At 35.8% G+C, this 17,635-nt stretch overlaps 1 protein-coding gene across 1 annotated transcript in view; it reads left to right on the top strand.

Moving 5' to 3' along the window:
- The window catches only part of LOC306844556 (solute carrier family 12 member 5-like), an 89,233-nt gene that overhangs the window by 28,965 nt on the left and 42,633 nt on the right, over positions 1-17,635 (top strand). The window contains exons 2-3 of the mRNA XM_079376779.1: positions 12,983-13,077; positions 13,962-14,093. Coding sequence (XP_079232905.1) covers positions 12,983-13,077; positions 13,962-14,093 — 227 coding nt within the window. The remainder of the gene's footprint in view (positions 1-12,982; positions 13,078-13,961; positions 14,094-17,635) is intronic.

Here is a 17,635-nt window from a genome sequence, read left to right as displayed (position 1 = left end):
TGTCATTTGTACCATGAGTTGAATGATAAATACAGCTGGGTGATTTTCATTGTGCACATGCAAACACACTGATATTTTTGTTATGTTATTGAACATTATATTGCAAATACACCTAACTGCAACCGTTATTGTTGGCATTTGTAGTTTGGGTAAGAATTTACTCAGTCTCAGGCCATCCGAGATGTTGATGAGTTTGTATCTTCATCAGATTTAGAGAAATGGCAGCATTGGATTGCAAACATAGCATCAGGAACAAGACCACGGGAACCAGACAAGTCCTCTGCACAAACTGGCCCCCCGACTGAGCCTGGTTTCTCCCAAGGTTTTTTCTCCATTTCTGTCACCGATGGAGTTTTGGGTCCTTGTCGCTAGTTGGGGATGCTTGACTGATTGCACAGACACTATTGGAAGAGAGCTGAACTGGATGATGACTGAATCATGAATTGACTCTTTGTTATTGTCTTCTTGCAATATTGGCAAACTATTTCTATGTTTGACACTGTACAGCTGCTTTGACACGATCAGTATTGTATAAAGCTCTATATAAATAAAGGTGACTTGACTTGACTTGACATTGCATTACTTGCTCACCAATGGATGCTCTGCAGTGAATGGGTGCCGTCAGAATGAGAGTCCAGACAGCTGATAAAAACATCACAATAATCCACAACACTTCAGTCCATCAGTTAACATCTTGTGAAGCCAAAAGCTGCGTGATTGTAAGAAACAAATCAAAAGCCGTTCTTAATTTTGAAACTGTTGCTTCCAACTAAAATAAAGTCCTTTATCCATAATGTTGATAGTTGATGGATTGGGATCAAGCTACATCTTGGATGGCTTGAGGGTGAGCCCATTTTTTTATTTTGGGGTGATCTATCCCTTCAACACGTTTACTAACCTCCATTATGATTTTCCATTAATGTGTGATTTTCGTTATTTTACAGTCACTTTAATTTTAATAATACTTGTTTTGTCTTTGATGTGTGTAGATGAATGCTGCGTGAATATGTTCTAAAGTCATGTGTGTTGTGTGCGTTTTTCTCCAGTGGTCAACACCACCTGTCCACCCAAGAAAGGTGAGAGACGGGCAGACTGCTGCCGTTGTGCGTGCGACACGCGTGTGTTCACGCAAAACACTGTGACGTGTGGCTGTATGTAGTCGTGTGTTCTTCACTGTCTTGGACTTTTCTTGAAAGAAAAGTTTTATGTATTATAAATTCACATATTTTCTGTTTGTGTTGTTGCATTTCCATTTATGGGTCAATGACAAATAGGATGTCCAAAAATAGTTAAATAGTAGCTTAGTATAGTAGTTTATAAATAGCTTAGAATAGTTTAGAATGCACTATTTGCATTGATATGATGCGTTTGCATCAGAAAGCTACATCTGTAGCTTGCTAATTTTACAAAACTACAAAACTAACCTTTTTTTGGAAATATTAATAATAGTAATTCTCATAATTTAACTAATTTAAAACAAAGCTAGGCCTATTTAATAATTTATTTTTAAGATTTTAGTTTTTTGCATGCTTTTTTTAAAGTGATTTTTCACAAAAATATCAACAATTAATTTTATTAATCATAGAAAAGTTCTATTGAATTCTATTTTATTTTCATCATTTTAAATAAGCTATTAGATTCTGGAGACAAAACAAAGAAAATGAGCATCACGTCATTGATCCTTATTTGTTTTGTTTTTCCTTTTTATCTTTTGTTTCATTGCGTGTCTTCTGTAAGAAGCATGTCGTGTCTGTGATGTCTCCCTTTGATTTGATTCTCATTTTGTGTGTGTGTATGTTCATGTTCTGGAGAGTCTGTTTGTTATTGCCTGTGAAATAAGCAGGAAACCAGTGACGGCATGCATAATAATGTATCAGATGAAAGGTAGACGAATACAGCTCGACGGGACGTCACACGAGTCCAAACACCACTTCATTAGAGATGATGTGGGAATCCTGTGGAATTAGAATTCTCATAACATTCCATAATGTGACACAATTCCAAAAAGCCAAACAGGATTATCAACGAAAAAAGGTAGGTCAGGAATTGACAGGAATCAATCCATCCGGAATTGATTTTATCTCTGTTTGACAGATGCTTGGAGAAGAAGTGGTTGGTGGTGGCATTTCATTTTGGAAAATTCAAAGAAAACAAGTACTAACCAAGCTAAGCCCTGTTTAGCTTCCAAGATTAGATGAGAGCAGTTGTCTATTAAAGGAATAGTTTCTCCAAAAAATGTACTCACTCTCAGTCCATCCAAGATGTAGATGAGTTTGTTTCTTCATCAGATATGGAAGAATTGAGCATTGCATCAGTTGCTCACCAATGGATGCTCAGCAGTGAATGGGTGCCGTCAGTATGAGAGTCCAAACAGCTGCTAGAAACATCACAATAATCCACAAGTAATCCACACCACTCCAGCCCATCAGTTAATGTCTAGTGATGTGAAAAGTTGTGTCTGTGAGAAACAATCCATTATTAACATGTTTTTAACTTCCAACCATTGCTTTTACCTAAAATACAAATCCATAATCCATACCGCTTCCTCACGTGAAAAAGTACATCTCCTGTTGTCTCTTACATCAAAATCCACCCGCATATTTGTTTAGAGCTGTTTTGGACCATTTGGCTTCTAAATGATGCTTGATCCATGCAAATTTCTCTCCTGATTCAGACTAGATGACTTTTTCACTGGAGAATGCAATATTATGGATATTAGCCAGAAGCAACAGTTCAAAGTTAAAAACGTTATAATAATGGATTTGTCTCTTACAAACACACAGCTTTTGGCTTCACATGATATTAACTGATGGACTGGAGTGGTGTGGATCACTTGTGAATTATTGTGATGTTTTTATCAGACTCTCATTCTGACGGCACCCATTCACTGCAGAGGATCCATTGGTGAACAAGTGATGCAATGGTACATTTTTCCAAATCTGATGAAGAAAAAAACTCATCTACATCTTGGATGAACAGAGGGTGAGTACAATTTCAGCAAATTTTCATTTGTGTGAACTATTCCTTGTTTATTTAAAATTATTTCGATCAGTTATTTGAAATGATGTCAATCAGTGGCTCAATAAAGCTGAAAACCTTTGCTTTATTCTGCATCTACATCAGTAGGTGTCAGTGTAATATCTAAGGCCACAAAATATAGTGCACATTTAAGCTTGCCTTCGGCTAGAAGAGCTTGCATTTTGGTGATTTCAGCAGTCGGAAGCTTTGAGAAAATATCTAACTGGTGCTTCGGAGCTAATTAGCTAAACCTCAAACAGAAGCGAGCGATCTGAGCCGCTGACACTGGTGTAAAGTTATCTCCTGTTATCTCTTCAGCCAGAGTTCTTCATATCTAGGTTACACACAGCAGTTTTGCCTTCTCCATATTATCTTGATTGTTAGATGTTATCTTAAACAAATCGTATTAGCTAGTTAATCCTGATTAATTAGTCAGGAAATCTCCAGTAACTGTGTCATGGTTTGGAATGGAGAGGTTCGATTCGCTTCCCATCCGTTTGATGCATGAGGTGCGTGACATCAAGCTGCATTTATCCGTGTTGTGCTCATGCATTACGACTCATCCAGTCAGTGATAACAGTGGCAGAGTGAATATAAGCAGTAAATAGAATATCTACCTCACCATCTGTCTCTTATACATAGTAACTACTAACCCTAGACATATGTGCATTTCTGCACTATTTGCTTGTAGTCTCATGAAAAACAAAAATGATGAATAAATAAATAATATATTATAATGTTTGCATAGTTTTACAATTTTGAATTATAATTTTTTAACTTATTTATTTATTTATTTTACTATTTTTATTCACCCCTAAAGGACATAAATATTTATTTATTTTCTTACTTACTAAATATTCTTAAAAATTTTCAATGGGAATGTTTTTCATGAAATTTGTTGAAATACTATTAATATTTTATTTATTAAAAATCATTAATTTTACAGTAGCTGTGACATTTTTGGGGAATAAAATTTAACTAATACATGTTTTCACCGTTTCAATGAAGCTCACTAATGAAACTATGGTATTCTTTGAAGCACATTGGAGGGGCATGTAAATACCATGGTATTTGAATATGGTAATTAATCACAGCCATGGCATATATCAAAGCACCATGGTACTATCATCTGATGCCATCAATTTACTGTGATACCACCACATTATTTGTTTGTTAGAGAAACAAAATAAATAAATCAACTTTGTAAAAATGCATGGAAAATGATCTAAAATCCAACAATGTAATAAAAAAATAAATGTGCTGCAACACACTTTTGCTAAATCTGTAGCACATTTACCTGTTTAGCCTGTTCTAGTGAGCTTTTAAACAGAATATTCTTGAAAACTTTAAGCTAAATACATTCAGTGCAGCTTTTTTACCTTGGAAATAGAATAATATAAATGTCCCACTACAAGTTCCCTATAGGTTTAGCACATTTAGCTGTTTTGCTGGTTTGTTTTTCAGCTGGACTGTTGAATTGCTTGCGTAGCTTAATGTATCCAATACGTTTCAATCTGCAACTTTATTCCTCATTGGCTTAATTTTCCAGCCGTTTGATCCTAAATCTCTGTGGCCGCGTGTTCTCATCTCATCCCATCCTCATCTCTGCACAAAAAAGGTGATATTAGACTACAAATGGAAGCGAGGCGAGGCCATTCCACAGGGTTCAAACAGTCCTTTTGAAGTGCCAGACTTATTACAAAATGTGCCGTTTACTCTTGTACACACACACACTGAAAATTGGTGCTTTTAAAAGCTTAATAGAGCCGCCGCTCACTGAGACTTAACCTGCAGACATCTGCAGAGAAGAAGCCAACATCAGTACACAAATAAAGTCATAAAATATACACATGCATGTATTAAGAGGAAAATCACTGTATATGAACACATGCAAAACAGATCAGACCAGTTGGATTGAATATGATCTAAACTTAACTTTCAGGTACAAAATGAGTTTTTAATTAGCCTTTTTTGACTAGTTTCTAATTAAAATATCCTTATTAAAAATTAAAAATGTCCTTAAAATGAGATGAACTTACCTGAGAAGCAACACTTTAGAAGATATTATGAATTGTTTTTTATGGATTGCATCTTGAATTTAAGAGTATTTTGTCTAACTGCACTGGTGGAAATTTGTTTTCAACTTGTTTATACTTGTATATAAATAAATATAAAAATACAAATCTGCCAATGCAATGCAATAATGCAATATTGCTTCTCAAGTAAATGTATCTTGTTTAAAGGTTTTGTATAATTTTTCTTGGAAAATTAAACAAGTAAGAACAGGGTTTTTCTTTTGTGTAATATACATTTAAATATCATTTAAAAATTAATTTAAAGTTTAATATTTATCATTTCCCCTTGCAGATTCATCATGCACCTCTAGGATTTGCATGAGAAATTCTAACTACTTACGAGTTCAGAAATTATTAAAATTAGGAATTAAATAGACATGTTTTGCAACGTTTTCCCACAGTTTTTTCAAAGTGGTAAATTGGAGTAGGTTTTGCTTTTCGGTGTTTTTCTACTTCAGAATTTCATTTAATGTGTTACTTGACGATTCTTTGTGATTATTTGTAAAATTTACTAGGATTTTTTGAGGAAAAATTATTTCAAAACCTACTTTCACTGTATTAAATAGGAGGAAGAGATTAGATGTATTTCATTAATTTTATGTAATGCATATGTATTTTATCACTGTTTTGCTGCAGCAGTGAATGATGGGTAATGTAGTTTTTCACATAATACCGTTGCCTCATAAATCATCGAGAACATATTTTAAGAACGTTTTATTGCTTTTTTCTGTTGACAGCAAAGCACAAAATGTATAGAAACTGTCAACAGTCTCAATTTAAACTTGATAAGAAGTGAGTAGCTTTTGCTGTCGAGATTTTCCTGAACACGAGGAAATCTCAGAGGTTATTATGGCTTTTGGTGCTGTTCATGCATGCTCATCTCATAAATATAATATATCGTAATATAAAACAGGAGTTGAAGGCAGCATAAAATGCTAAAAAATTTTGACAGCATGATGAATCTGTTGGAAGGTTTTGTCAGTAAACCACTATAGTTACTCTGCTTTCCACGTCCTGTTGTTCAGAGCGGATCTCACACGTCTTCTCGTTTGTCTTTTTCACGCTTTTCCATTGCTCTTTGAGGTGTATTTCTGCTTTCTCTTTTTTCTCCCAGTATATTTTTCTCTTTTTTACTCTGTGAGCGCGTCAGAGCTGTCAGCAATTACCAGCAGAGACAGTGTTGATGTTTGTAGAGAGAAAAGTGAAGAGAGTCAGAGATGGACTGGTGTCATCGGCTCAGAAGAGCAATCGCTGTTACCCACGATGGGCTGAAGCAGAGGTCGGTGCTCGGGGCTGAGTGTGTGTGTGTGTGTGTCTTTAATTTGTGGAGCTGAACACCTGCGGTGTTCCTCTCCTGTCCCGACCCGACAAGATGATTCAACAGCCCACTTCAATCAGACCTGATGAGCCAACAGCGAGCCCTTCGGAATCACTTCCTCTCTTCCAAAATCACACTTCCCGTCTCTTTTCCTCTCGTTTGGTCTCATTAGTGTTGTTTGCTAAGACAAGCGTCACTATTACTGTTGCTCATCGTTAGACTATAACACTAATACTAAGTAATAAACTTCAGTCCTGCAGTGTTTGTGGTAGAACTGAGCGATATAACCAAAACAATTTCATATTTCTTTAATATTTTTTATTCTTTTGACAATATTCAACATATATTACCATTATTTGGGTCAATAAAATTATACTTAAATCATAAATTAATATTTTTATTCAGCAAGGATGCATTAAATTGATTAAAAATGATAGTAGTGTCATTACGAAAGGCAGCTTTGTAACTTTCTATTCTTCAAAGAATCCTGAAAAAACTGTTTTCAACTGATGATAATAAGAAATGTTTTTTGAGCAGCAAAATCAGCATATCAGAATGATTTCTGAAGATCATGTGACACTGAAGACTGGAGTAATGATGCTGAAAATTCCAGCCCGATCTCACGGCAATTCGTACATATTTTACGAGGCGGCTAATTCATACGAATTCGTACAACCTCACTCATACAAATTCATACGATGTTTGCTAAGTCGTACGTATTTTACGAGTTGCCAGTTCATATGAATTTATAAGAATGACCTACAGCTAACCCCGCCCCTAAACCTACCCGTCACTGGGGTTTAGACAAATTGTGTGTCAGGTCGTACGAATTCGTATGAATTAGCCACCACGTAAAATACGTACGAATTGCCGTGAGAAAGCATTGAAAATTCAGCTTTGCATCACATGAATAAATTACATTTTAATATATATTCAAATAGAAAACTGCTATTTTAAATTGTAATATTATTTTACAATATTGCTGTTTTTACTGTATTTTTGATCATATAAATGCAGCCTCGGTGAGCAAAGGAGACCTCAAACTTTAGAACGGTTATGTATTTGAAATGGCTAAAAAGATTTGATTTTTTAATCAGAGGAATCACTACATTGATTAATATACAAAGTAAGATATATTAAAAATTAAATTATTTATTATATAGTTTATATATATATATATATATATATATATATATATATATATATATATATATAGTATATAAGTAATTTATAATTCCTTTATTATTTATTTATTTATTTATTGTCGCGTCAGTTTTGAATCAGTTTATTTAAAATGATTCATTTGAAATAGTTTGAACTGATTCACAGCACTGATGTATTTGTTACTGAAGTTAAAAAGACTAAACATGTTGTTTATTTGTATAATTAATTACAAATATATGAATTTCTGATGCATCATTTAACCAGAATATCCTAGGCCCTTGCAGCTGTTTGTCTTAGACCAGCCAGTAAGCACTCTAGCCAGTTTTGCACTGACATATAGTAAACCGCTCACATTTTCTCCAGAATCTAGATTCTAACATCTTCCTCGAGATCCCACTCTGATGTTTTGGTCCTGTGAGAGGTTCAGGCCACCTCTGCCACATGAATCATTATCTGTGAGCTGAAGTGTACAGCCGTTTGTCACCAAACCTCTCCTCAGCAGTGATGAAACATCGATCTACGAGCGCAGGCCAGCGTCTGCTCAGATGCATGCGGCCGGTCACCACAGCGGAGCGTCTTATTAACACTCACAGACGCTGCAGCACACATACCCCAGAGATGTTTGGACAGATTTGTGCATTAGCGCTCCTGCAGGACCAGAGCTTCTCTCCGGTGCTTCACCAAACATAATGAGAGGAAAGATCAAACTGGTCTGTGATCAGCAGTCAAGGGCAACAGATGGCGGGTCTGCTGTGCGCCGTGTTCGCTGCTGTTGCTGTTCAGATCCCCTGCTAGCTGAAAAGTCTAGTCAGAGAACGATAAAAACCTCATGATAGAGACGCAAGACCCGGTCCTGCAATGTCGAGGTCGTTCCTGCTGCAAGCTTTTGTTGGTCTTGGCAGGAGAAGGTCACGCCACACTTTTGTGAAAGTGGCGATGTCTCATTTAGCAAGGCTTTTTGCAGCTTTTTCTGCTTTGAAGCGACCATATTAACAAGCGCAGTTGAACAATTTTCAAAAAAAAAAAATAATAATAATATAACAAATAGATTTTAAAAAATATTGCTGCTTATCCTGCTTTGAAGTCATGAAGTGATCATATTAATGAGACGAGTACAGCTGAACGCCACTATGATTTTAATTACATTACAAATTTTTTATAATAATTCATATATATATATATATATATATATGGATTCCTTCACATGCATTTTGCAGTATTAAAATTATCAATTACTTGATTGCATGAATCACAGATTGCACCAGTCTTACATTCATATTAAATTAAAATGTAAAAATGTAATAATATATTAATAAAAAAACATTATTTCAGTAATTTTTTGTAATTTTTTATTATTAATATAATGTAAAATTAATTCATACAATTTATATTTAAAAGTATAATAATATAATTAATATGAGACATAGTTATACAGTTATATTTAAATATGACATTTTTATATTTTAGGCTGCATTACATTTTTCTCCACATGCATTTATTTCATGGATTTCTCCACATGCTTGTTATGGTATTAATGTTATCAAGTAATTTATTGGTTGAACATTAATTTGAAGGAGAATTTTTAATTAAACACCTAGCATATGCTCTTTTGTGAAAATTTTGTGGCTGGTAAATCTGCATTCAAAGATATAATTGTTAATAATTTATTCACCCTCATGTCATACCAAACCTGTATGAGTCTCTTCTGCAGAACACAAAAGAAGGTCTTGTGAAAAATGCTTTGGAATAGCAAGTTCTTTCATTTTTCGTTCTCTCTCTCTGTAGATGCTGTCAACACTAAGATACTCACGAGTTTGAATGCATCATCTGCCAAATGCGTAAATATTGTCTAGTGTCTCAGACCTGGAAATTGGAAAATTGGCAAAAAGAAAAAAAATAACTGTGCACTATGAAGTTGCATGAAGCCAAGCAATCAGAGGTTTTTGAGAAAGCTCGTGCTATTTTTGTGTGCGTGGTCTGTGCGACGTCTGAGACTCAGACTGCTTTGGGTTTTTGCCAGTCGTTGCTATTTATAGACCCCTGTGAAACATTGTCCCGTGTAACCAACACTGATGAATCCCTGACAATGTGTCACAATATTTGAGTCAATGAAAGAGCAGATTTGACTGTGTTCGACGGCTCCATCATAGCAGAGGGTCTTCATTCTGTCAGACAGGGCTGGGTGCTGAACTCTGATATTACTTTGCCACAGAAACACACTCCCATGTGTCTATTCTTTTTTGTAAAAAAAAAAAAAAAGCCAGCAAGCATTACCAAACAAAGCATTATTTTCTGGACTTAATCATCTGTTTCCAGACGGCCCAGCGGTGTCACTGAACAGAGTGTGTTAGAAAGAAATATTAAAGCTGACAGCGAGTCCCTTTCTGTTACACACAGATGTAATTGAAGGGATCAATTACTTACAGTTGTGCAACTGAGTACACAGTACAATACATATCTGATCTCAAGCGCTCAGCACCTGTGATCTATCTATCCTTCTATCTGTTGTTATATCGATCTATCATTCTATCTATAGTTCTATTGTTCTATCTGTATTTGTTCTGTTTATCCATCCTTTCATACATCTATCATTCTACCTGTCTTTCATTCTATCCATCCATCCACCGTTCCATCGTTCTATTTATTGTTCTATCTATCATTTTATCTATCTATCTATCTATCTATCTATCTATCTATCTATCTATCTATCTATCTATCTATCTATCTATCTATCTATCTATCTATCTATCTATCTATCTATCTATCTGTCATTCTGTCATTCTATCGTTCTATCTCATTCTATCTATCGTTCTAACGTTACTTGCATATAATATTTAGATCAGGTTTGCATTTTCTGTTGCATGTGTTCAAGTCTGGGTGATATCATTAAAGCACACAACAATATTAATTTGTTCTGCACAGCTCTTTCTCATCATAAAATGTGAAACTGAAGCATCTGATTTTTCTTTTAAGCCTTTTATCTGACATTAAGTCAGCAGTGATATTTCATAAAGGCAGTTTCTCTAACCTGTACACTCCTACACAGAAAAACCAAAGTCCTGATTACAGGTTAGTCCTCCAGTCCCAGTCTGATTTCTCCGGCGGTTGTTCCCAGTGTGCGAGCTGACAGCTGATCTCCTCACTCTGACTGCGATGTAGCGGCTGCCTGCTGTCATCTCTTGATTGATGCTTCGGCCTCTGGAGCATTTCAGTATGGCTGTCAGTCTGTCACGCTGCATTGAGCTAAATCACACCGCACCGCGGACTTCTGCTTACATTACAATGACAGTCTGTAAGGCCACGGTCCTGAGACGATGTATATTTCCCCCCTATAATATGTACCTAGGGGTTGACATCACAAATAATTACAACAACATGACACAAAGATAGTAACAAAAAATAAAAATACATAAACCGCCTTTGGTGTTAATGTGTCAAACACAACAAGCAAAGGTTGAATATTAAAACACACAATTAGACAGTTTATCGTGTTTTTTGCACTATACAGTATGCTTTCATTGTAAAACAAAACATGTTCTATATTATGGTTCAACTTGAATAGAGTTAAAGAGACAATCAAAAAGAACAAAAGCATTTTTATTAAAAGTGGTTTTGCATTTAAAAGGAATAGCCATATTCAGGCATGAGGTCATTTCAGCATTTACAAATGATAAATGGAAATACATTTAAACCTTTTAATTAACCTTTTATTCTTTTGTGTTTTGAATAAAAATAACTTTAATACAGAGAGAGCAATATAACAGAAATATAGAATGATAGACAGGTACACTGTAAGAAAAGATCTGTAGAAAAATGTATAATGTAAATTTGTTTCACTTAAATTTTTTATGGCTCTTCTGTAATTCTGTGGCGCTAATTTTTATTGTACTATAAATTTTCACATAGTATCAGTATTTTGGGTAAATATTTAGATCAGGTCAATTTTAGAACTTCTGTCATTAATTATGAAACATTGGTTTAGAACAGATACATTTTTGTACAAATTTTGCATGTTTTTTTTTTTAAGATATTTTTGCTTTTGCAAAGATGGGAATATTCTAGAACATTCTGGAATACTCTGTAATATTCTAGTGCTTTCTAGAACATTCCAGTCATAAAGGACAATAATTATCCAACGTACATTTCTGAAGTTTTGGATGACTCATTTCGGTAGCTATTTATGTTAAGCATGTTGTCAGCATATACATCTTACATTAGCTTGTCAAAAAAAAAAAAAATCACGAGGACTATTACTATTACACAAAAAGTAATGTGATTTTCATATTCAGCATGTCAAACGTCATAAAAACGTCATTAAAATAAAATAAAAAATTGTAAAAATTCATTTCACGGTATAATGTCCAGGCAGAAAATTACCAGTACCTTTTCCAAATTAAGTTCCATTCCACTCCTTTAACTCGACAATGCAAAGTGTAATTCAAAATACACGGTCAGGTAACTTCTCAGGTAAAGCATGTGGGAATAATCAATGAAGAAAATTCCTTCAAATGAACATTGTACATTTGTGACATTTACTCCAGGCAGGCAGACAAAGACAGGGCAGGCAGGAATATCCAAAGCTATAGGCTTTAATCACAAGAATTTGACACGTGTAACATCAAACAATAACTGGCAAAGAACTGGGGAGAACTCAGGACTTAAGAACACAGGGGCTAATGGGATAATTAATAAACAACAGGTGATGACGATGAACTAAACTAGACAGGCAAAAACTAGGTCAAAACAGAAATTCAACATATAGACATGTGACAACATTAGGCCGTAGAGGTTTGATACTTGAGACTTTTCTTTGCAATCCTTTTTAAAGCAGCGTGTGTACCGTGCACCTCTTTAAAATTCCTCTCCTGTGGTGTGAAGGAGTCGAGAGACCCAATCAGCACTCAAACTCAGTCATCCAGGCACTAAAAATATTTGCCCTCTGATCCAAGATCCCAGGTGAATGAACACACCGGCAGTGTAAGCCATCTTACCTGTACAGATACAGGCCATCTCAAACACTCCACATGTGAGACCTGTATGCATCTCTGCCCACTTTACTAGTATCCTTACCAGTAATACTTACTGTTTTTGTAGAAGAACCATGTAAACTAATGGCATTTCTTGCAGCTCGGCGCTGGCAATATGGGTTTGATTCCTAGGGAATGCATGAGCTGTAATGCAGTGCAAGTCACTTTGGATAAAAGCATCTGCCAAATGCATACATGTGAATTCAATTTCTGCAATATGTAACAGGGCACATTATTCATCTGTTTTTAGTATGCATGCTTGACCTAAAATATGCAACTAAAACTGGAATCATCACAGCTGATTTTTCCTCACAAAGCCCCCTGGAGTTGTGTGGCATCTGCTGTCACGCTGATGATTTATTTGTGTTTTTTGCTAACAGGAGATGGTAACCCCAAGGAGAGCAGTCCATTCATCAACAGCACCGACCCAGAGAAGAACCAGCAATATGACGGCAAGAACATGGCTCTGTTTGAGGTACACACCAATGCATGCACGTTAAATGATAACCTGCAACTGCGGCACATTTCAGCTCTCATTAGAGCTAGACAGTGAGGTACATGCATGCAAACAATAGTGATTAACGGAATAAAAGAGTCTGACAGTAATAAGGATAATTAGCGTTTGAAGGGCAGGAAGTCCCCAGGACATTGAACTCTGCAGGTGGATGATAACAGCATGTAAGTCCACAAGAAGCACTGCATCTAAAAATACTTTAAACTGCCTTTATATATCCTCATATTAATTAATATAAGTCAGAGATGCCCAAAACTTTTTAATACAAAGGGACAAAATCAAAATAAAACGTTTTTATTGGAAAGAAGACGGTTGAGCTCACGTAATCGTTCTCCTCTCAGCCGTAGATAAACATACTCAATGGAAAAGAAGTAGGCTCTGTTTCTCATTCCTTTTTGTTTGTATGTACGGACTTAATTCATATTTATCTTATATTTAGTATTTTGCCTCCAAAATGTTTGTATGTAGGGGCAAGAAACCTAATTTGCTGTCAAGGCAACTAGTAGCTAGAACGCCCACTAGCGACCTCATCACCAGCCCCTGGCAACATGCAGTCGCTGGTAATGTGAACGCAGCTTTACTGTGTCAACTAGTGGCTTATTTGTCTCTGTTTTTATTTTTTCTCAATTTTTTATATGATGCTTCTTAATCGAAACATGATTACGAAGCACAACTGAGGGTCTCAACAGCTATTAAAAAGCAAACTCTGAGCAAAAATTGTCCTCTGGGCTAGTCATTTGTAATCTGTCCATGTAAACATGACATTTTAGATGTTCCTCAGAAGCTACTTGAATTATTTAATGCTTACAATATTTGTTCTGTATGTGTGTGTGTTTACTCTACAGGAGGAGATGGACACAATTCCCATGGTATCGTCTCTTCTCAGCAGTCTCGCCAACTACTCAAACCTGCCCCAGGGCAGCAAAGAACACGAGGAGGCGGAAAACAACGAAGGCTCACGCAAGAAACCTGTCCAGGTAGACACACACAGACTTACGGCACGCTCTCAATGCAGCGGATATCACACATTTTTGTCTAGCTCTCGATTGCTACAGGTGTTAATTAATTGGCTGCTGCAAGACAGAGCGTATAAACATAGCGAGATCTCGGATGTGACTCATACCCGTGTGCAAATGACAGCTCTCATCTCTGTCTTGCACTTTTGACCTGTGACCTGATCTCCCTTGGTCCCTCGCCATCCCAGAGGGAGCGTGCTCATTAGAGAGTGGCCTCGATCAGCCTCATAACCTCCCTCATGGCGCTGGCCTTTCCCGGTTTGTTTCTCAGTCTGTCGTGTGCAAATTTGCTTCCAACTCTGTGTTTCATATTAAAGTACTATTAAAAAAAAATTCTGCATATAAGCAACTTCTGGGAGTCTTACTTGTGCAGATGTAAGTGAAGTCAAGTTGTGGTGTCATGGTATGTAACACATTGATAAAATGAGTTCTTTTAATAACATATACAAATAAATAGTCTTTCATTTGCACTAAAATAATATAAACAGATTTAAGTATTAAATTAAAAACATTATTTTTGCAGCAGATTACTACAATTAGTAGTCAACCGATATATCGGCAAATTGTTTTAGTTACTTAATTTGTGGAAATTGTGACGGGGTGAGGACTTTTATTTTGACAGTGTTGAGCGTGCCGGAGTGCATGCATCTCTTCATTAGTTTGCTGTCTCTATATAATATTAAATTATATACTAGAACTGTTACAAAACAGTATACAAAAAAGTATTATAGCATTTGTTTTTCTATTATTAGTAACAGAAAGCCAAAACACTGTAATGCTTTCTCATTTACTGTCAGTATTTCACAAATACATTTTATATCATTTAAAGAAGTGTTTGCGAAAAATACTATAATACGATTAGAGACAAAAATAAGTTGCCATCTAAATAAATCTGTTTATTTTACAGATTTTTTTCCTCAAGTTCAAATTGTTTTGTTTTATTATTTATTCATTTTCAGATTATTTATTCAATTGTTATACATGAGTTTTTACTATCTTTGAAATAAATAGGGTCGTGTGATTAAATATAAAGTGCCTTGTGAAAGTATTCCTACCCCTTCTTTTTATTTAACTTTTTTGTTATGTTGCAGCCTTATGTTAACCTGCTTTAAATTACTTTTTTTCTCTGCATCAATCTTCACTCCATACACCATAATGATGAAGCAAAAACAGAACTGTCACAACTTTGTGAATTCATTAAAAATTAAAACTTTAATAAGTACATTGCATAAGTATTCAAACCCTTAACTCGTTACTTAGCTGAAGAAGCACCTTAACAGCCTCAAGTCTTTTTGGATATAATGCAACAAGCTTTGCTCATCAGCATTTGGCAATTATCTGCAATTCTTCTCCTCACCTCTTCACCTCTCATTCTCTGTGAGGTTGGATGGGGCAGACGCACATTTTCAGGTTTCTCCAGAAATATTTGTTTGGGTTCAATCCCAGGCTGAGCCTGGGCCACTCAAGGACATTCACAGAGTTGTCTATAAGCCACTAGGTGTTACTGTCTATAAGTTGGTTACTGTCCTGTTGGAAGGTAAACCTTCTGCCCAGTCTGAGGTTCTGAATGCTCTGGACTCAATATTTTGATGCATTGAGCTTTTCTTCTACTCTGACGAGTCCCTCAGTCCCTGCCGCTGAAAAACAGCCCCACTGCATGAAGCTGCTACCAGCACACTTTTGGGCTGGTACTCTGCAGGTGATGAGTAGTGCCTGCCTTCAAACATTATGCTTGGAATTGAGGTTCATCAAAGCAGAGAATCTTGTTTCTCACCGTCTAAGGGTCCTTTAGGTGCTTTTTTTGCCAAGTGTTTTTTTTTGTGTGTCTTCACTGAGGAGAAGATTGAGTCTGGACACACCAGCTTTTCTCCTCTGCTCTTCTAAAGCCCAGATCGGTGGAGTGTTGCAGTGACGTTTGTCCTTCTGTGTTTCTCCCATCTGCATATATGATCATGGAGCTCTACTAGAGTGACCATCAGCTTCTTGGTTACTAGTCTAGACAAGGCCCTTCTCCATCAGTTGCTCAGTTTGGCCCGGAGTTGATCCAAACATCTTCCATTATAGTTAATGAAGGCTACATGATTGTATGAACCTTTAATGAAGCAGAATTTTTTTCTGAACTCTTCCCAAGATGTGTGGCTTGACGAAAACCTGTTTCTGAGCTCTACAGGCAGTTCTTTTGATCTCAGGGCTTGGTTTTTGCTCTGATATGCATTTTATTAAGATGTGTGTGCCATTCCAAATCATACCCATTTGATTGAATTTACAACAGGTTTTCTTCACTTGAAGTGTAGTAACATCTACAAGCAATATGAATGCTCCTGAGCTCAATTTCAACTGTCCCAGATAAGCGTTTGATTACTTATACAATGGAATCATTTAAGTTTTTTTTTTTAAATAAATTTTCAAAGATGTTAAAAAACAGTTTTTTGGTTTGCCATTATGGCCATTTGCCAGAATGGAGTGTAAAATGATGTGGGGAAAAAAGTAATTTAAAGCAATTTAACATGAGGCAACAACATAACAAAACATGAAATAAATGAAGGCGTATGAATACTTTCGCAATGTACTATATATATATATATTTGCACAGTATATATATTAGGTTTTTTCATCTTATATTTTTCATTATTTCAGATTTATTTCAGTAACCAGAAAATATTTTGAATAGATTTAGTTTACAACTCTGATTCGATTTTTCTTTTTCAAAGAGAGTCTCTATTGAGCATGTGCATGACATGTAACGTGTGTTTAACTATCTCCTATTATAATTCCCCTCTGGTCTTCCCTATTCAATCAGCCAAAATAACCAAAATCCTAGTGAAGATGAAACCCTGTCATACTGTACATCATCGCTCAGCTGTACAGGGAGAGCGAGTGGGAGAGAAATGAGAGTAAAATAGAGAATTGGATTTGTGCTCTTAACACAATCAAGGAGAGCGATAATCTTCCTCTTGTTTCACACAGCGACTTCAACTTAATTAGCTCGTCTTGCAAAGCATCTGCTCTCCAATCAGCCTCCATTTTGAGAGGGTCAATCCGCTCATCTCCAACAGCAAATGTCCTCATGTAACCACACACACGCTCTACACCGGGGGTCCGTTCATTACCAATCACACCGCCAGGATTCAGATGAATCTGACTCTCATTCTAAAGACGTCTTTAGATTGCAAAAATTGTCACATCTACAGTGGCATATACGATACTGTTCAAATGTTTGGGGTCAAATTTTTTATTTTAGTGAGCAAAGATGCATTAAATTGTTCAGAAGTTACCATGAAGACATTTATAATGTTACAAAAGATTTATTTCAAATAAATGCTGTTCTTTTGAACTTTCGATTCATCAAAGAATCATGAAAAATCAAATGTATCATGGTTTCTACAAAAATATGAAGCAGCTAAACTATTTTTTAACATTGATAATAATCATAAATATTTGTTGAGCAGCAAATCAGCATATTAGAAAGATTTATGAAGGATCATGTGACACTGAAGACGAGT

Source organism: Barbus barbus (assembly GCF_936440315.1).
Source record: "Barbus barbus genome assembly, chromosome: 25".
In the NCBI taxonomy this organism is placed as follows: domain Eukaryota; kingdom Metazoa; phylum Chordata; class Actinopteri; order Cypriniformes; family Cyprinidae; genus Barbus; species Barbus barbus.
This window is presented reverse-complemented; position numbering and strand designations above follow the sequence as displayed.